This window comes from Poecile atricapillus, chromosome 2, assembly GCF_030490865.1.
Source record: "Poecile atricapillus isolate bPoeAtr1 chromosome 2, bPoeAtr1.hap1, whole genome shotgun sequence".
Taxonomy (NCBI): Eukaryota; Metazoa; Chordata; class Aves; order Passeriformes; family Paridae; genus Poecile; species Poecile atricapillus.
This window is the reverse complement of record NC_081250.1, coordinates 107,832,196-107,853,716: the sequence shown is the minus strand read 5'-3', so window position 1 is coordinate 107,853,716 and position 21,521 is coordinate 107,832,196. Positions and strand designations below refer to the sequence as shown.

Genomic DNA, 21,521 nt, shown 5'->3' with positions numbered 1-21,521 from the left:
ATTCTCATGGTTGAACCAGAAAATTTACCTTTTTAGTCTGTTCTCAGTGATGTGATAGGGTGCTATTACCTTACCACAGTATAATGTCTTCAGCTGAGCTGTCACCTGCTGAGCTGTCACCTGCTGAGCTTACCCCACTTGCTGAGTGAAAAATGTTGACCTGAATCATCTCCACTGAAAGGTACCTTCTGGTTGGTGTGGAAAATTATTAGTGCCCTTCATTGGTTATAATAAGTCGAGGAGCAGGTCAAAACTTATTAAGCCCATCACACTGCTGAATCTAGTACCCCTAAGTTATCACACAGACTTAAACAGGCAGATTGTGGATAGTTAGCTTTTGAAAGAGCTCTAAAATGTGTACATGTGCAGGTTAATCTTTGAGCTTTAATAAGGTGCTGGATTCAGCTGGTTGTAGATTTCTAGTAAAGATCTTGAATCACACTGCAAGCACACTTTTAGGCTAAGGTGATAGCCTTAGTGATAGTTACTGTCTAAAAGCAGAGAACAAGGTCTGGTATGCTGGTGAACTGGGAACTTTTGAGACCTTTTTCTGTCACTCATTTGCTTTGCTGACTTGGCCAAATCTGCTTGTACATCTCTGCTTCATTTTCCTTATTCAGAATATAAGATAGATATTCCTGGAAAGCGTGTTTCCATGCTTACTTACAATACACATTTTGTAAAGCACTTGGAAGATGAAAATCTGTTCAAGAAAAACTCTGTGGCCTTGACTCTTGTTCCTCCTCAATACACTGTCAGACACCTAATAAGAGAATACTTGACTCAGCAGAAAGTGTGCCCTCACTTCTTAAGCTTCAAGACTTCTGTACTTGCTGAATCACACCAGCATAACGGTGCAATAAATTATATTGTCCATTTCTTAGCTGGCAGGGGAGGAGGGAATGGACTCCAGTTTACACCAACAGTTTAATGGTAAAACCTGAATTATGCTTGAGTATCTGCATGTACAACTGCACTCAGTTTGGGGTTCAGTTGGGAACTTTCAGAGTAGAAGCGTAATTGCTTCTGTATCACTTTGTTCCATGAATGTGAAGCTCATGTGAATACTGTATTACCTGTGGCAATGCAGACAGTACTTCATTAATAATACAGGAATGCTCTCAATTTTCTGGTCTTGAGGAGAGAAGGAGCAGCATGAGTACATGGCCAAATTATTTCAGGAGTGACGATGCTTATTTAGGTGTGGCAAAAGACTTGCAGAAACCCACTATTTCGGAGAGTATCAAAAATTCTGGACAAAGGAGAGGGCTAGCAACTGTCACACCAGCTGGAGAGCAGAATAAGTGAATCTGGGGCTGCTCTTCTGTCCTGTTGTGGCTGTGCAGAGCTGTATGCCAGGATGGGCGTGTCACAGCAGGGGACACCGGGCACATCACAGCACTGTTCTGGAAGGAGCTGTGAAAGTGCAGGATGACAATGAGCTTGCAAAGATGGGGTCACAAAATTCAGATGCTGTGGAGAGCTGTTGGCTTCTTGAAACTCAACTTCTCCGACCTCAGATGAATCCAGAAATGGTAGCACCCTGGGAGAAAGAATGGAGCTAAGGTAGGTGTACTCTTTTATCATTACACCTTTTTTCTCTTTATTTATTCATGGCCCCTGAATCTACCTTTATTCTCTTACTATTCTTCCCCCCACTTCTCAAAACACTGCCAGACCCACAAAGACAGAAAACAGGAACTGCCTTTTGAAGTAGCTGGTTTATTTCAACAGCATGCACTGGCAGTCAGAGGCGGAAAGAAGAGAGAAAAGACTGTAAGCAACCCAGAAATGTTCCCAGATGCATGCTTTTGGCAGGGCAAGCAATAGCATTTTAGCAATATAAATCACAGTGCTTTTAACTGAAAAAATGCACTGAAATCAATACTCACGCATTTAATTGAAATACATAAAGAAATTAAAATAATCCTCCTCATCAGCAATCCAAGCTGATCATTCTGACTACAGGATTTTTATGAATAAGCACATAAACTTGTAATGTAAACATAAGTAGTGCCTTGGGTTTCCTGTCAGTGAATCCAGGCCCAGAACAAGTGATTTTCATGCTGTATTTTGGATCCAGGGACAGAAAAAGGTAAAGAAGGTTTGTTGCTGGCACAAAGATTCAGCTTTGAAATTGTTTGTGGAACTAATCTGTGACAAACATATTTTCTGCTTCTGGAGTTTCAAAATGAGTTCACTAAAAATAACAATTTTGTCTTCTGGCATCCTTCTAACATTGCTTTCAGGAAAGTATTATTTAAAGTGTGACCATATCTATTCTTAGGAAGGGCTAGCCTGGGGTTTTTGTGCCTCAGTATGTCACCTCCACTTTGCACTATGCTTTAATTTCTGGTAGTGCCACTACCATGAATTGGCTGATAAGATCCAGCTTAAAGATTTCTCCTCTCTTTGTCTTAACAGTTTTGGTGGTGAGCTATCATAGCCCTCTTTGAATTTTACGATGATAACATTATTGTTACCATGTTGCTGTAAATCCTACCAAAGCTGAGCTTCAAACTTCCCACCTCATACACACCATGAGTTCAGTCTGTGAAAGGAAGGCCATATGTTGGCTGGGAGCTGCTGAACAGAAGCAAGGGGGAAAATTGTAGTTAGTTTTCTTAGTTTCCTATCCACTTATCATTGAAATCTAATGCAGTTTGTCTGTCTTGTTATTTGTCAGAGGCTTCAGATGGGGAATTTGGAGAGGCATCTTCTTCACATCCATGGAAAACTTCGCATGAGAGGATGAAAGGATACTGTTCTCCAAAATTTTCAAGAGTACTAAACCAAGATTTCTGTAAAATGAACCAGGGTGGAGTGGGGATGGAATGCGTGCTTGAGGAAACACAGAAGAACAAGAGAGGGACAGAGGAATGTGAATGAAGTCCTTAAGGATCTCTAGAGAGGGCAAATGTAGATTCAGCAAAGCTTTATGAGACAAAACATCCATGAGATGTATGTTCCTACAGCTCAGTTGTGCAGCCCACTATCCTCTTGGGGCTTTCCCTGTACCTGTGCCTGCCTGCTGGCCAACTGACTGGTGTAGCATGCCACAATTTCTGCACAGCCCCAGAGGAAAATCACAGTAGTGATGAGTGCTTGTATTCTGATCTCAAAATTAGGTAGAAACAAGAAGAAATTTCACACTATTTTCTAGCCTGATCATCTTTAGGAAGAAGACACAGAAAATCATGACATATCTCTATTTGTCTGCTGTTTTGCATACCTCTAGAGGATTGTCTCATTTCTACTTCTTATTTTTGGACTAGTATTGGCCAATTTCAGGGAAAAATTCATTGATTAATAGTAATCTCAAAGCCTATGAAATTGTTACAATGTTTGGGAATAAAGGTGACCCAGCAGTTGATTGAATCCAAATAGGAAGGAGGCCTTTAAGAGATCCAAACCAGGAAGATGGCTGTAGCTGAAATTTAGACTTGTTTTTTATGCGAAAGTCAAGCAAACACAAGACATGAAGTTATAGGAGAAAACTATGATCTGTTTTTTGTGATACTCACAGGCCAGCTTCTTAAGTGACTGTACATGAGAACTGTTTTTCAGCACTACTCAATAAAGTTGTTATATATGATGTGTGTATTACTTTGTCTCGTACAACAAACATAACACCCAAATTTGTTACTCTGTCATGAGAGAAATAAAATAGGTTAACCATTAATTTAAAATGTGTATGTAGCCCTGGTACTGCTTGTTTCATGAAGATGTACAAAATGAACATAAGAAAACCACCTGACTTGTAGTATCTTGTTAAAGGATGCTATTCTTTGGCCTGCCAAAGCTCTGTGATATCAGATAGTCTATCTTACGCCTGGTGGTTCAAAACTGTGAGGTTCCTTTTTTCCTACCAAAGCCATCTTTCATTTATACTGTTTCCTGCACTGTATATACAAATTATTCGGTAAATATGACCTGTACTATTTTATACAGCATATTTTGCTGGGCAACTATGGCAGCAAACTTGTTTCTCTTGCTAGCATCCACCCTCATCTTGTGAGATTCTAGGGCAAGAAGCTGATGGGACAAATGGACGCACAGGAGGTTCGCTCTGAACATCAGGAAACTCTGCAAGGGCAACCAAGCCCCAGCAGAGGTTACCCAGACAGGTTGTGTATCCCTTTGAGCTACCCATAAGTTGTCTGGATGTGGTCTGGCTCTAGGTGACCCTTCTTGATCAGGAGGCCTGGACCAGAGGATCCCCAGAGATCAACCTCACCCATTTTGTTCTTTGGTTTCCAACCTTTGGACCCATCTACCAGATGTATGTTGATGTTACCCTGTTGTTCCTTGGTGGCTAAACCTTTGTTGCTGGTATATGGCTCCATAAGTCACTGAATAAAAGGGCAGGGCCCTCCCTGATACTGAGCATCTCAGTACAGTGCTACCAATAGTAATGTGCACTTCTAGGAATCAGTTTTAATGCCTGTGAAATGCCTTTGAAGAGTGTCTACTTCCACTTAGAAATGCAGCCATTTCAAAGTTATTTGCTGATTGTGTACTTAAAAACAAGATGAGAGGTAGAAGAGAAGGGAGTTATTCATCCTTTTGATCATATGTCCACAGTTTTGGTGTCCTGTGTTGGGCTAAAATGCCTCTGTTCTTTTTCTTATTATTCAGATGTTTCACAGCATTCTGTCTAAAAAGGTACATTTAATGACTTTTCATATCTGGAAGGCCACCTCTTTCTCTCTACATTTTCCAGTAGGAGACAGAGTGGTTCACCAACAAAGAATGATCTGAGACTTCAAGCTTCTAAATTTCCTTCTGTGTTTGCTTTAACACTGCTACAACAATCTTTGTTTCTGTTCTGATGGCTGGAATAGGTTTAGAGCCAGCTTATAGGAAGATGGCTGTCTGCTTAAAAATCCTTGCAACCATCACAGACAGTGACCAACTTGCAATTGATCCTGTTCTGCTGCTTGGTGCTTCTCTCACAGGCCTAGTCAGGGAATGTCTGCATCACTGGGTGATTTTCCCAAACTATCAGTCTTAATCATAGTTCCTCATTTCTCGTATGCTCCCTGCTTCACAGCTGGTTTGTATGATGGTGGTTGAGTGGTCAAAGTCCTCCAAACCTAAAAGCATGGCATTTTGCATCTGAAACAAATTCTGCAATCTTTTTTTTTAGATAAGGAAACAGTAGACTGAAGCCCCACGTAAAAAGATATTACAGGATACCTAAGAGGAACTACTGGTATTTTAAGAATTAATGTGAAAGTAAAAGATTATGAAATAGGACAATTCTGGGAAGTTCCCTTAATTTCCTTAGAGGAGAGCATGTCTTCACAGGAAAAAAACAGTTAGACACAAATCATTGTGGATAGTGTTGAAGAGTGGCTGAGCAGAGTGCTTGTTTTGCTGGTACACCACTTCCTTGGGCAGCTGCAGTGCCCCAGCGGTGGTTTTTTCAACTGGGCACACAGTCAAGCGTCATTGCAATGTCAGCAGCTGTGTGCCAGCTCAGATGCTACCAGTATATTTGTTAACGTTGATGTGGCCTAAGTGTATCCATAGAGGGTAGTACTGAAATCACAGCAATGATTGTAGGACTCTGTTCATGGCATATTTTGTAGTGCCTTTTTAAAACCTCAGTCTTGCCCATGTTATCGTGTGAAGCCTTCATTTGTGAAGTCCCATTGACTTCCCCAAGTGCAGAGCTAATTGCATGAGAAGGATCTAAGGGGTTTACTCCTTCTCTTGATACTTCAATGAAAATTAATTTCTTATATATTATGTATGAGTAATATATTTCTGTTTGTACATTAATATTAATGTTGCATATTTTTGAGCACAAGTTCTATTCTGTAGGATTAAATTATCTTGGTAAGTAATAGTGCAGAATTCAGTCTGAGTTAAAAGTGGACAATTAAGGGCAGGGGGAGGGTCCTAAGTCACACTCTGCAAAGTGAAATTAGTCAACATTAATTCTCCATAGAGTGGGAGAAAAGTGGATGTAGTGTTCAAATTACAAAAAAAAAAAAAAAGGTATATATAAAAAAAGAGGTATATAAAAAGCTCCTGATTTTGCCTTTCTGTTAAAATCCAGAGAGCTTTTACAAAATCTATGATGGAGAAAAGAGACAAGAGTATTCTCTTGTGCGTACTTGCAAACTATTAATTTTATTGGGCTACATCTGTTGTTGATTGTTGGTGAAGAATGTAGTGGCTTTATTGAATGACAGTCTGTCTCAGTATGCCTTTTTTAAAAAAAGGCAAAAAAAAAAACAACTTTAAAAGGGAAAAAATATCAGCTTACTCAGAATATCAGCTTTCTGAGTCCCAGACCTGCCAAGTCAAGCTCTGTTGCCTGTACTTTGATGCCACTTCATCTGCAGAATTATCAGTGTGGTGTTGGTCATAGCTCCTCCTCAATGTCCATAGCCATACAGTGCCCCTGACACAGATGCTGATTGTTGGGATGCCTCTGGATGGGTTAACAGCTCTAGGCCTTCAGAGGGTCTCAGGCTGACCATCACCTTTGGTTTTAAGTGCAATGTAAAGGGACAGAAAGGGGTGGGGACGCTGACAGAAAGTTCAGTTGCTGACACAATCTGCCCCAAATTCCTGAGCACTGCTCAGCATATACATGTGCACTGCTCAGAGAATCAGCCTCACCCAGGATCAGGCCATCACACAGAAAGACAGAAAGAAGTGTATTTGCTTTTTAGATCCCAAATCAAATTCACAGCACTTTAAGCTGTTTGTATTCATAAACTATGTAAGCCTAATATGAAGTAATTGAGAAAGAAAATAAATATACAGCCATGTGCTGACAGGTTTTAGAGTTACTTTTCTGACAGGTATATCGCTTCAGTACTGAGTTTGAAAGGCCTAGAGAGAGTTAAAGGATTAGAGATCTCAAAGGGAAAAGATATAGTTTTTAAATGTGGCAAGATATGTTTTTTTCTGTGTAGGGATGTGAGACATTGCAAGCTAATGCTCTTCGTCAGCCAGGGGAGGGAAAGGTTTGTAACTAAGAGACACTGAAGGCAGGCATGATTAAATACAGAATCCAGAATAAAGGTGAAGGATAGAACAGCAGACCATGAATTCAAGCAGAATAGAGAAGTAAGGACTGCTAACATGAACCTTTGTATTTCTGACTCAGTATGTTTTGTGTATGCAATAAGTACAATAACCATAATGAAAGAAATGAGAAAAAAAACCCCCACTTTCCATTTTTATTTTTGCTTACCTTATGGGATTCATTGTATTCTTTCCACAGGCATGTACATTCAGACCCTATTATAATTTAAGACCTTGCTAAATGGAAACAGAACAGAAAAAAATTCATATAATCTCCATGAATGTATTTTTAAAAGTAATCAGGAAATACTAATGAAAGGGTTTTGTGTGAGCAATTGCAAGAGTTGGTAATTAGTCAATTAAAAAGAAAAAAGCAAGATGACAGTGCCCCATAAGCAAGATAAATAACTAACTATGCAGTGAAACTGGCTAACATATGCTTAGTTTTCTAAGAGCTTAAGGTTGACAAAATAAGCATCCAGGAAGATAGAAAAGAAATCCTCAATTAAGGTACTGTCAAAATTAATCTGAACTCTGATGAAAAATGGCTAAATGGACAAAGCTAGGACTGTGGTTGCTCTTGTCTATCATGAAGGGCCAAGCACACTGCTAATGCTTAATAAAATAATGATGTAAAAAAAAAAATCAGCTGGCAACATTAGGAGTTAGCACTGGCAAATTGCTGTCGTTAGTGTGCAAGTTTTAAATGTCTTAACTTGTTATTTTCATATTATTTTTTTGGATGCTGTTCTTTTTCTCTTGTCAGGTTGCTGTTCTGTCAGTTTAAAAGGTTGAATTAACTCCACCCCTTATGTGAGGGAAACTGAGTGAATGACTGATATGGGAGAAGGGAATTAGAGGATGTGAGAGGTGTGGTATCACTCCTTTTTGACAGCAGCAGGCTGTCTCAGTGTCATTGATCCATACACTCAGTCTGTGCTAAAACTGAGGGGAAAAAGCCTTGGAAGTGCCCTTCAGTAGCATGACAAGGGCAAATAATGTAATTAGGTGTAAACAGGAGGTTATTGGTGGGGTATCAGGTACACATCAAGACCGTTTTTGATAGGGCGCAGAAGAGAAGTGTGAAAGGAGTATAGAACAAACTAGGGATGTCTGCAAGCCTAAGACTGCAGATGCCATGCATTAGAAGCTATAAATGATATTTTGGTTATTTCATATAGGGAAAGTTAAAAGGGGCAGGGGTACAGGAGATCCAGAAATGGTATATGTAATCAAGGAAACCAGTATGGTTAAACAAATGCTTTGTTATTGTGCTAGTGGCATATCCTCCCCATGGAGAAGAATGAAGTACAGATTAGAGGTAATATAACGGAGTATAATATACAATAAATGACATACAAAAATATCCGTTCCAAAATTCTCAATGAAAGGAGCTGACGATAAAGGGAAACATTAAGCAGATAAACTTGTGTTCTTTAAGAGGAAGCATCAACAACCTGGGAACAGGCCACTAAACAAACATTTAACAGGGAATATAAGGCTTAGACATGAAGTTACTGGTTTGTGGGCTTGATTTAAAGAGTGAGGAACAGAAGAGGAGGGCTAATCAAAGACATGATAGAAGAAAGTTTGGATTTAATGAAGGATAGAGGGCAAAGACTCACAGAGGGAGGATCATGCTTAAAATTTTCAATAAAGAGTATTTTGAGAGAATAGCCACAAGTGCTGACAGAGGAGCCTATAAACATGATTTACCAGGATTTTAGCAAAGCTTTTGAAATGGTATAGCACAAAAGACTAATCTGTTGGGTGAATAAGTAAGGCGTAGGGAGAGATACTTTCTTTGATTAAAAAAGAAAAGAAACACGATCTTGGGTATGGAAAGCACAGGAGTCTTGTGAATTGAAGCAGGTTGGTTTGGAGGGGTGTAAATAATGGAAAGCCTTAAGAACCATTATTTGCACCAATTTTGTTGAACTTATGCAGCATATCAGTAGTCTGGAAGAAAGAATAAGTAGTAAGGTGATGAAAATCCCTGATAGTACAAAACTGAGGAAATGTCAGAACAAAATAGGCAGGTGATAAAATACTGAATGATTTTGACAAGGAGGTGGAGCATGAACTGATAAGTAGCATATGCAGTTCATTTTCAAGTAATATAATGAGGCTAGGGAATAGAAAAAAAAATTTATCAGTAACTCAGTCACAGGGCACAAAAGTCTACACAGAAGTATTTTCTGCATACTTTTGATGAACTTCTGAATAGAACTGTAAATCCTCTAGTAGTGTGGTTATTAGTTGTTTTGCTTTATTTATAAAATCAAAGCAAATAAAATTCTATGCACAGAATTGAAGTACCAATTGAAAGTTCATATTCCTGATCTGTTTATAAGAGCAGCAAAGTCTCATTTCACATGGTATGGACACTCTGGGCACCTTTATAGAAAAGAAATTCAGAAGACTGCAGAGTGATAAGTGAGGATTTGGACAATAATTAAAGGTCTAGGTGACATTAATTATTCAAAAGGTTAGGGAGACACATGCATAGGCGCAATCCACAGCTCTTTAAATGAAGTCACAGATTTGAATGCTGGAAGGCTTTAAAATGGTTGTGAAAACAGGAATGCAACAGGCACCCAATGCTCTTGTGAGACATTCATCCAAGCAGTTACTCTACAACAAATTGGCACTTAGGTTCTTGACAGGAGAAGAACTGATTATGGATTATGGGCTTGCTTATTGGAGAGTTTTTATTAAAAGATGAGGTGATAACAATAATAACAATAATAATAATTAATATTATTATCATTATTATCATTATTATTATAATAAAAGGAAAAAGTTAAACCAGTTTTTTAATCCCATGTGCCTTTCTCCTGTGAAACAAATCTTTGAGAGTTTTTGCAAGACGACACAGTTTAGAATGCATTGCATCTTCTCGATTTATTAAACTGGTTCTGTCTGAGTCCACACAGAAATATACTGGCAGGAGCATTCTGTGGCCCACCCTTGCTGATTTGAAATTACTCTCTTACAGGAAATATGTGTCAGCTTTTTTCTGTGTTTGTAGGGAAGAATGACAATATTGTCATTCTTTTGTCTCCTCAGAAGACTGACAGGTGTCCTTTGGGAAAAGCAGCTGTGGCAGGTTAGGGTGTAAGTGCCCTTAGCTGTCCACTTTTCATTGTTGTGTGGAATGGATATTCTCAGGGCTGTGAGCAAGAGTAGCAGGGCCTGGGGTGCCTGCTCAGTCCTGATGAGTCCTCCACATGCTGGTGGCTTGGGCAGAGGGGCAAGGGAGCTCAGCAAAGATTCCCTGCTGCTAACAGCTGCAGCAGGACAAGGCTTCTGAATGAACCTCAGGGTTCATTTCTGTCTTATTCCCCCAAATTTCCCCTTTTCGTGAACACAGTGTAAAGAGGGGCTGGGTCTCCTCCCACATCTCACCCTAGTAGGGGATTGGGATCAGCCATGAAGCACATCAGGACCCAGGAACTCCTGTGAGCAGTTCTGAGTCCTGTGGTTCTGACAAAGCTTGTGAGACTAATATTTAACTCGCAGCAAACAAGGACTTCCTTAGGATGTGAAACCTATGGAAATAAGTATGTGGGTTTTGTTCTACATGGTGTGAAAACGACTGGGTTTGATCACTTTGAAAATCTAGGAGTAAATGGAATTTACTGAGTATGCTTTTAAAATAAAAACTTCATCATGCACAAGTTTAGACACTTTGAGATGAGTGTGTGTTGAGCTAATAAAAGTTGATGTCAACATTTTAGAATATGCTTGGAAACAAAAAAGAACTAGTGCTTGATCAAGCAGCAGTCACAAAAACAATCTTCCCTTCATGATAAAATGAAAAACTCTGTGTGTGATTCTGCAAATATGTCAGATCATTTTGAACAGGCTAGTAAGTGCTAGTAAATTATTATTTTTTGTTGTTGTCAAATCACTTTACTTTTTAGCATTTGACTTCAAAAAATCCCCAACCTTTGTGTGTGTTGTCTTTATGTACATCAGTCATAATTTTGCTGACAATTCTTGACATGCACTCTGCATTGCTCTGCTAACAAGAGAAAAGACCAGCCATTACATTTATGTTTCTTTGTTTTTCAACAAAGTCACATATCAGGAATAATGCTAGGGGTATGCTAATAAACAATACATAGTGCCAGTCATCAGGGAGCAAGAAATATTTTCTAACTAGTTCTAAAGGGAAACAATGTTTAAAAAAAAGGGAGAGTGATTGTTATTTATGCAATATTGTTGTTCTATATGTCAGCATCAAAAAGCATCTTGTAAAGAGCTTAGCATAATAAATCGTTGATTCTGACTGTCATTATTTAGAGGTCTTTGCTAGATCTAGATGTAGTGCAGTAAGGTTAAATTTACCAACATATAATAGAAAATCCTTAGACTGAATCTGATTCTCTGCCAGTGTTACCAGTGTTGTCACAAGAACAAAAAAAGAGAAAAAGTATTTTATCTTTTAAACCAGCTGTCTTTACAGATCGTAACAGCAACACTAAGTCAAAGCAGATTTGGTTTCTGGGTGTCCATTTATTTTTGGTTGTCTACATAATGATTTAATTTTGTTAAATTTTGAAAAACTAAGGTTAAAAAAGCAAAAAAAGGCTTATGATTGTTTCCACTATGAAGAGATGCAGCACATTTTATTGTCATTGAGAAAATTAAAATAGCCTCTGTGTATGCGAAGCAATGGGAGATTTGTAAAGAGGAGCCCACAGGAACACTTAATTTCAGAGCTGACTTTGATTAGTCGCTAATTTTTCAGTTAACTTGGTAAGGCAAAATAACATATGTTTGAAAATTTTTTATTTTCCTGCCTACAGGCTTGAAGTAGAAAGGTACTTATTAGATGGGCACTTTCTCTGTCTGGGACAGGGCATCTAAATTTAGATGCTGATAAGAAATCCAGCAAGTCTTTATTACTGTTTGGAGTCAGGTAAAAAACGCCAGCACCCTTTAAAAATATAATTGATAATACCATCTGCATAAAACTCTTCACAAGTTAAATATATACAAGAGAGGCTGTATTTTTGATGCACGTTATCCAGTGAACCCTATTTCTTCTCCTACTGATATATGGGAAATCTGCAATTTAATACATCTGTGCCAGATTCTTGTGACTTTACATTTTTTTAAAAATATGTGTTTTTCTGTGTTTTTTTCTTCTTCTTTTTGCTGATGTAGGCAAGGTGCCTGTGGCTGTGCAGAAGGATCTGTGTCTCTTGAGTTACTGCCTTGATGTGGCAGTTCAGGGCTTACCTTGACTTTATTGCATCTTCAAAACAGGAATTGAGCTCTTCAGGACTGTTACCTTAGGACTTGAGTCCTTGATACTACAATTATGCAGTTGAATAATTTTATGAATCTGACTTGTCTCATTAGATGCCTGGATAACTGCAGATTTTAAGTCTTATGAAGGAAAAAATAAACCTTACTTTGAATACACTCTTAGTTTTCACTTTTAAAACATTGCTTTCCAATATCAACTCTCTGGCCAATTCAGATCAAGAAAAATAATGAGAGAAAATGCACTTACATTTTTCGGATGTTGAAATGCTTGGACAAGTTATATACCTTGTAGAAACATAGAAGAGCAGATCTTTTTTGAAAAACATCAAGACAGAAATTAAAAACGTGGTCTGTGCTCCAAATTGAGCAGAGTAATGCATTTCCTGGTTTATGATGAAATTTGAGCTGTATACACCATGATTTTTAAGTAAGTCAAGCCCAATCTAATGTGGCCAGAAGGCATGCTCTCTGGCTATTTTCCAGTCAGGCTTCCCAGTTTTAGTACAGGCTTGCCAATAGATATTATTGAAGCAAATGCCCTGGTTCAGGAACTTTTTGTCCAGACTAGCTGTGAGGTTTTCTTCCTTGAAAAATGGCAGCCTGATGGACCACTTAAAATATGTCGTGCAGAGGAGACTCTGCATCCCCACTGAAAATGAAAGAAGCATATTTCTCATTTCTGTGTTTTTTTTCTTGGCTTCTCCCTTGTTATGTAGTGGATCTAATCCATTGGTGTAAAATGAAAGATCCACATTGATTTCAGTGTTATTTGGCTTACATCCCATGTATCCTCATTCCATTTTGCCTTCCATGAGTGTGGTACTGATGTTTTAGCTATACTAATGTGTCCATGGAGTTAGGAAGTTGACAACAATCTCTACCAATTTTCAAAAAACTCAAATGAAAGGTACTACAGAACATGCAGAGTGTTATTTTTTTAATATTAATAATTAAGCCTTAATGAAAGCACTGCTGGAGAGCTTTAAATGACCACTGTGACCACTTGGTATTTTGAGTTTTAATGGAATTATTACAATTGTATGTTTCAGTAAATTTTATCTACCCTTGTTTCTTTAGAAGAAGACCTACCAGTGCATCAAATGTCAGATGGTTTTCTACAATGAGTGGGATATCCAGGTTCATGTTGCAAACCACATGATTGGTAAGTGAGCACTAAAACTTCTCAAAGACGAATAGCCATTTTTCTTACTCATTATCACCATTGTCTCTAAAATTAAACAGAGTTAAGGAGAAATTAATTGTGGATCCATCAATGATTAACTTAGGCATGATTGATTTTTTTATTCATATTATTAGACTTGATAAAGCATTAGCACATTTTATTTTCTGCAAGGGCTAGTTTAGACTTCTGCAGAGAATTATATATCCACTGCCAGTCAAAACACAGGTGATTAGCAAATTAAACTTCTAATCATTTTTGCATTATTGAAAACAAACTAACAGGAATGGTTAATGAACTGGATGTTAGCTTTCCGTAGAGTTTTAGACGGGTTTTAATTTCAGAAGTTATTATGGTAATGACACTACTGTGTACTTCTCAAGCACCTCAGTACCAAAATCAAAACTGGTGAGTTTTTGTCATTAGGAAACATAAATAATTCAAATGGCCATAAAATAGTATTGTTTGCTATGTTTGAGCAGTCTGGAAAAAAAATCCTGAATATATCTGTATACAATTAAATACTATAAATCATTTGAAAAAGTAAGGAATTGTAGTATACAGTAATGTAATACACTCTTTAAGTTATAAGCATTTGAAAAAACATCTTTTAGGATTCCTGAGTCCTGATGTTTACAAAGCTGTTACAGTTGTAAATTGGAATAAAACAAAAGCTGCTTTTTCTTTGATATTCATATTTTCCTATTATTTGCTGATTCCCCTAGGTTTACCCATAATGTTTTCAATTTAGTAACTACTCAGTAATAGCACTAAGAGTTCTATCAGCCAATTAAATTTATCAAGCACATCATTTGCTCACTAATAAGATAACATTGCCAAGATTGTCTCCCGTTTTTTTTTAGTCTTTTTTCCAAATTTCACTTTTCAAAACAGAGATAGGTCCCACTGATTTTTTACTCCTGCTTCTATTATGCTGGTTTTCTTGCTAAAATTGAAGAAAATCTTGCAAAGCACAGACCAAAAAATATGGTATGGAAGCTAGTAATTTTATGTCCAACAGAAGAGAATTTGCTTGATTTTTCCGCTTTCCAGTCTGGTGGTAATTATTTTTTTTCTTTCAAGGTAACATGCAGATTCTTCCATGAACACTTAGCAATTTGGCTGCACTGTAAAAGAAAGTTATCTGCCTAAACTTAATGGCCCATTTCTGTGGGTACTTTATTTAAGTTTTTACACATTTAGGGCATAAACATTTTATATTTTTCATAAAAATGAATAAATGTAAATGACAAACTGGTTTTGTAAAGGAGACAATAAATTTACCTGTTAGGTTGAGCCTTAGTTTTGATATCGTGTGGTTTTGGGTATGAAATAATGAGTTGCTTCAGAGTATTCAATCTGTGTCAGTAATGGAATTTGAAAGTAGGGTACTACTAACAACAGAACTCACCATTTCTGTTGTTTTATTTGAGTCCAGTGTTTGAAATGTTTTTAACTGTAGCATATAGTGATGCTGAAACTTGACGGGAAATACGGATACTGTTTATAAGGGATGATGTTGGAACTGATGATGTGTTTACTTGCTACCCACTTCCCAGCTGCCTCACATTTTTAGAATAGAAGCTCACTTATTTCATGAAATACTCTGATTTATTTTTCCCTCTATTTTCTGGATGAGTTCTATTAAAGAGTCAGAATGGGAGGAGCAAAATGGGGAGAGAATCAGTAAAGCAGGACAAATCCATTTAGCCAGCTTCAGCCTGCAGATCTGAAAAGACGTATTTTCTTAAACTGAGCTATTAACTGCCTGTGTTTCATTTCTTAAAGCTGGATGAGGCTGAATGAGAAAGAGAATCTTTTAAAAAATATTTAATTGTTTTGTCTGTGTTCTATCTAATCATGCATGATATTACTTCATGACATAACCATAGTGACACAGATTTAAACGTGCTTAATATAAAATCTTCCCAGTGAAATAAAGGAGCTTGCAAAACATGCAGGGAGATTTGCCAGTCATGCGTGTGGTAATCTGTGTTCAGTGGAAGATTCTTATCTTCACTGCCAGACTTTACAGTGCAGCTCCTAATGATGTAGCCTCGATTAAGCAAATGCGAGGGGATTTTGTGTTGGGGTGGTGTGAAAGGAATATTAGCGTTCTGGAGAGTTTTGAATGTGACCTCAGAATCAAAGCGCAAGGAAAAATAATTTCTGATCTCCAATTCTGTTAGTCTTCTCACCACTAATTGGATTTTTTCTTTAGCTATCTTTCTCATTTCACTCTCCCCCCTCCCCTATAATTTATATCATTGTTCACAGGCCTTTTTCCAAGACCACATTCTGTCTAGAGAGAAAGGTTCAAGGGGTCACATCAAGTTGTTTTTAACCAGCTTTAGTTTATGTACATCTGTAGGTATTCTTACAGTATTTATACATATTACAGAAAACATGCCCACAAACACATTTGTGTGAATAAATATAATATATACCTTAAGTTACCTGTGTGCATATCATATGTAGATTGAGAAATATATTAGATTAGGCACTGGAGTGAATATTGGCTTGTTGACACAGCACATTAAGCAAAAAACCAAAAAAAATGGTTTCCTGAAGACATTAGTCCCTTCCTTTTTTACATGTATCTGATAAAACATGTCTTCTTGCCCTGATTTCCTAGTAGAAGATTGGCAGAACAGGATGTAGTGTCTTTGGTTCTCTGGAAAAAGGAAAGTAAGGAAGCTTCAGGAAGACACAGAGAAAGAAAGGATTTGAAATGCAAGAGAGGGGCAAGGTAATGTGGCAAAACAGGAGTTAAAAATCAAACGGTGTGATAATTCCTAGATCAGATGTTGGGGCAATAAATGCCTTTACAAACATCATTGCACAGTGTCAGGAACTGTAATTTCCTCTCATAGTAAGATGTTCCCATTATCTGTGTTGTGGTTATTGATGGATGTAGTGTCTTCTTACCTGAAGAACTCCATAATCATAATTCAGAGAAAAGAGAAAAGGGGAGGCACCTAGGACATGGGACAAATGTGAAAGTCATCTGCCAAACTCCATCCAGAAATGCGTAGGAACTACTGACAGAGATAATGCTCAGCCGACTGAGGGAAACAGTTGCTGCTCAACATTATGATGCAGTTTGAAAGCCTGAAAAAGTTGATGGTGTCCCATCTAATCACCGTGCCCCTTGAACGTGATCCTGGAATGTAACCTGAGTTCATGTTGCTAACATCCACCAAAAGAAGTTGCATTATGGAAGGTCACTGAGGCAAAGCTATACTTATAAAACCCCAGTGTGAAACTTAGACTTTTAAATAAGGCAACTGGAATTACTTTATTGGCTAAAATAGCTCCACTGAGGGTAGGTATTTTTAGGCTGTATGTATGTGTGTGTTTTTGTCTAATCAAATATAATCTCAACTAGACATTTAGCAGGGGAAGAGGGATTAGAGGCTATTTGAAAAGTCTCTTACTCTTCTTTGTTAGGAGAGCATATAGCATTTTTACAGATTTTATTATACATTTCAATCAATTCAACAAGGATTGTGCCACCTAATGGAAAATAAAATCTGACGATGACCCAGTGAAGTGTAACCTTAAGTATCTTTGACAACAATGCAATTTACATGTACAAGTTATGTAATAAAAAGACGTCATAGGGGCAGCTTTTCTTTAGTAACTATACATTTACTACTTCTAGAACTTTGCATTTTAGAACTGTTCTGCAGTCTTTAATCAAGTCTTCCCAACATCTTCATGATGAGATGGGGCAGTAAGCCTTTTCCATTGAATGGATGAGGACAAAGAGGCATAGAAGTAGAAACCCTTGCTTGCATTAAGTGAACTTAAGTTCAAGAGTTCTGACTGCCAGATCTGTCCACACATTTCCAGACACTGTGCTTCATCAAGCAGAGCCTGTGTTAGCTTAAACTACTGTTGAGTCAGGCTAGGCTAGGGGATGCTAGCAGACAGAAAACAAGGCATCATGTAGGGATTTTTAAATAGGCCCTGTGTTTTGGCATTATTTTGAACCTAGATGTAGGCATGTAGTTTTGTTTGGATAACTGTAAGGATGATTGCCAAATGAAGACCTGTCTTTTGGTGTGTGTACTGAAATTTGTGGGTGAAAAAATTTCCAGCTTTTGGGTGGGAAAGGAGGAAACATAAATCCAGGTTTCATATGGGTTTAGAAAGTGTTGGCATAAATAGTATTTCTTCAGTTGTCTTCTTTCTTTTACCTTTTTTATGTGGGTGGAATACACAGCACTTTTAGCAGCTTTTTTTGAGAAAATTCTATTTCTGGGTACATGGTGTCTGTGGAAAAGAAGCTTTCTGGCATTCCTTTGTTTTCATCACATAGTTTACAGTTGGCATTTGACCTGAGAGAGTAGGAAAAGAGGCTGCCATTGTTTGTGTTCTGTTTGATGCACTCCACTGCTCCTCCTATTATTTCACTGTTATTTTAAGAAGACATGCTAAGCATTGTTTCATCTTCAACTGATTCCTTTACATCTTTAGTATCTGATGCAGTTCGGTGTAAATAGACTAAACAGTTACTGTAGCAGTTGCCTACAATTTTGCACACATACATATACAGCACAGCTCAGAACTGGGGGAGTTCAGGAAAGGAATTACTCCATATAAAATTATGGGGCTCAACAACAGTAGTGAAATTTGTAAGTGCTCTGAGAAAAGTGCCGTTAGGCATGAGATAATGTAAAGAGATGACATTGCCAAGAACTATTTATGAAGAGCTTAATTTTTTTCACTCTGATAATTCTTGACCAATAATTACCAGCTTCTAATTATCTATTTTAGTTAGAAAGAAATTTCTATCACTATGGAGGTTGGCATTGCAACTAGCGAATAAATCCCCAAAGAGGTAAATGTGTTCCAAACAGCCACAAACAACTGTCTCATGAAACATAGTGAGCAAATTGCGAGCCGCTGGCTGTGCACAACAGAGCAGCACATTTACCATTGAGGACTGATCAGGCTGACAAAGAGAATGATAAAAGCCACAATCTTTGTAGTTCGCTGCTACTTGTGTTGATGGAGAAAGCAAGCCCCAGTGTCATAGCAAGAGCCACTGCCCCTCTGAAGAGTTGGGGAGCAAAGGGGAAGGATTTGGTGCCTTTTTGAAACCCTGCTTTGACAGTTTCTAAATATGTCATTTCTGATAAGTAAATGGACTATTATTTCTTTAACCTTTTCAGTATAATGTATAAAACCCATTTTGTGAAGTCTGTTGTGGAGGGTTTGTCTCGGAATGAAAGATGTTAGGTGGCATTGAGCAGGGTAGCAGATATAAGCAGGAGGAGAGAATGGAAAAAGGGAATGGAGAAAGCAGGGCTGAGCACTAAAGTTAGAAGGCAAATGGGAAAACAGGATGAAGAAATCCTGCAGGTGACAAGAGAAATTCTAGTTTGCACCAGTAAATAAATACTTCATCAGATCTCAAGTAACCAAATCTATGCTGAAGCAATTGGAGCTTAAAAAGAAGGGTACATAGAAAATGCAATCTAATATTTTAACTTTCCTGTAAATAAATTTTACAGCTTTGTTTTAAAATACCAAGTAGTGTATAACCATTAGAAGACGTAAAGACACATTTTAGTGCAACTCATGATTTTTTATTTTCTCAGCCACAGTGATATAATATGTATATATGCTTGTGTGTTGTGTGGATGTGCATGTTTGCATTATGCATGTATTAACTGCATGCATAATCAACCTATACAAATAAATCATCTTATTTGCCTCACATTATGGTATGTGTGGACAACGTCACAGATGTCAAGACAAAGGAAATACCTCAACTGACTTTCTGAAAATCAGCCCAAGAAAATTCTTGTATGGTTGTAATAGCATGTGGCATTCACACATTCTATTATTTGCCTAATGCCTAAGGTCATCAAAACCCCATGATTTTCCTTTCACTTATGCAGAAAGCTGTGCTGAGCATCTAATACTTGTTGCACCATGTTGACCTCAAGTAATACATCTTCAGAACCTCAGATTGATCACTCTACAGTAAATCTGACTTTGTAAAGTCCCTCTTAGCTGAGATTTGGAGAAAAAGGATCCAAAGATATAGATCTAGACAAAGATATAGTTCTAAAGGAGGAAGGAGGTGAAGACTTCCTTTTGTTAGTCTTTTTTCACTGGTTTTTGAGTAGCAAAAAATGGAAATTTTCCATTTATAGTGAAGAGAGTGATCATACCCTCTTAGCATAAGGAAATCATTTGAATCTCCTGTTTACAGGCAGAGCTGACATGAAGTTGTATAAAAGTTAGAGGAAACTTGGTCACCTTGTCTGAGGAGATGTAATTGAAATACCCAGAAAAAATCAGCATTTGGAGTTAAATCTGAGAAAACGTAGGTTTATTTCATGAGGAGCTGGGTTACAAAATAGGCAAAATCTGGGCTATTTAATACTAACAGGAAGCTACTCTCCTGTGGGCAATGCTGGCTTATTTGAAAAGCCCATAAAGGGTTTCTGCATGGACCATACAAAAGGGATACTTTCTCTTTAATAGCCATCTGTACAGGAGAGATGAGAAGTGGGCCAGGTCATCTCTCCTCAGCTGTCATGATATTAACGTAGGTAATGGAGCAAGCTCCGCGTTCTGCTGGGTGTTGTTTTTCATAGATGTTCATCGATTTACACAGATAATTCTATTTATTTCTTAGAGTTGGTCCAAGCAAACCAGGCAGAATAACAAACACCAAAGCATTTCAAATGACTTTATCTTTGTTGTTTTGTAATGTAACTTTTGTCTAAAAAATGGTGTCACACCTACTGTGCAGATGGCTGCATGATTTGTAAACCAGCCAAAACATTTAAACAAATGTGTGATCTGGGGATAGATTAAATAAAGGATAAAATGGAGTGTGGACCACAAATTCTAATAATCAGATGATTTTAAGTTGTGTGTGGTGTGGAGCGATGGTAGCGGCGATAGCAGGGAATGCTTGCCAATGACAGCAAGGTGCCTTACAGATCTCAGGATGGAGCCTGTGGCCTAGTAGGCCTCAGTCTGAGAGCTGCACATTTGCTGTACAGCTGGCAGCTCTGTATGGGGACATCAGATAAAACTTATGTAAAATGAAGTGTTATTGCTTAGTATGAAATTGCGTGGGGAGGGAATTTGCAGACAGTAACTGAAAACAGAATTCATGGTACCAATGAAGCAGACTGTAAATATGAAGAGGCTTTAATTATCTGCGCAATTTAACAAAAAATTCAGGATGTATTCGGAAGTGGCAAAGGCAGCTGTACACACGTTCCAGCAGCACCATTCACTGGGCTGCAGGTTCTGTGCGTCACCTACTGGGGCTATGGGTGCCCCGTCCCTGCCACCCCGTCCCCAGGTGCTGGCTTGCCCTGCTGAGCTGCCCTGCTTGTATCTGGCGCTTCCTTTCAGGGGTTTGAAGCAGAAACAGCTCCTTAATTTTTGAAATAGCTTTCAGGAAAGGCTCTCCAGGCTTGTAAAATCACAAATGGTTCAGACAGGACAGTCTGCAAACAACCATGAATCCTTTTTTATTTTTTTTTGGGGGGGGAGGGGGTGCAAGGGAGGAATGGGAGGCTTTGAACTTTGGAATCAAAAATGTTAAGAAAATAGAATGCAATTGTTGTATGATTAAATAATGTTAGTATTAATGCTAATAGTAATACTGAAAATAATACTAAAAGGAGCATCTGAAAAATGTCTGCAATTCAGGCTGGAGTTCATCCTGTAAGGAAATGAAGCAAAGTGCTTGGAAGCTTTAGATTTTCCTGCAAAAGTGCCTGTGGCATGAATAGCACTCAATGAACAGGACGCTACGGAAAAGCAGTGCCAGGCAGCGTGAAAGTTGCTCCATACCCTCCACCTGCTGTAAGATTCTCCTCGGAGCAATGGCAGTGATACGCTGTGCGTGTCAATACTTAGGCACCACAGGCTGAATTAATGGCAGGGTGTCAGCCTTCCTTTTGTTCTTTGCTGGCCATTTTCACTGCGGGCTTTCTCTGGGAGCCACAGCACATTCCTTCGGCCGCGTTCG

The 21,521-nt window shown here is 38.2% G+C and overlaps 1 protein-coding gene across 8 annotated transcripts in view; it reads left to right on the top strand.

The window, feature by feature from the left end:
- ZNF521 (zinc finger protein 521) overlaps positions 1–21,521 on the top strand; it is a 229,421-nt gene that overhangs the window by 98,468 nt on the left and 109,432 nt on the right. For all 8 annotated transcript variants that reach the window (XM_058831748.1, XM_058831746.1, XM_058831742.1 and 5 more), the window contains one exon: positions 13,405–13,489. In XM_058831748.1, coding sequence (XP_058687731.1) covers positions 13,405–13,489 — 85 coding nt within the window. The remainder of the gene's footprint in view (positions 1–13,404; positions 13,490–21,521) is intronic.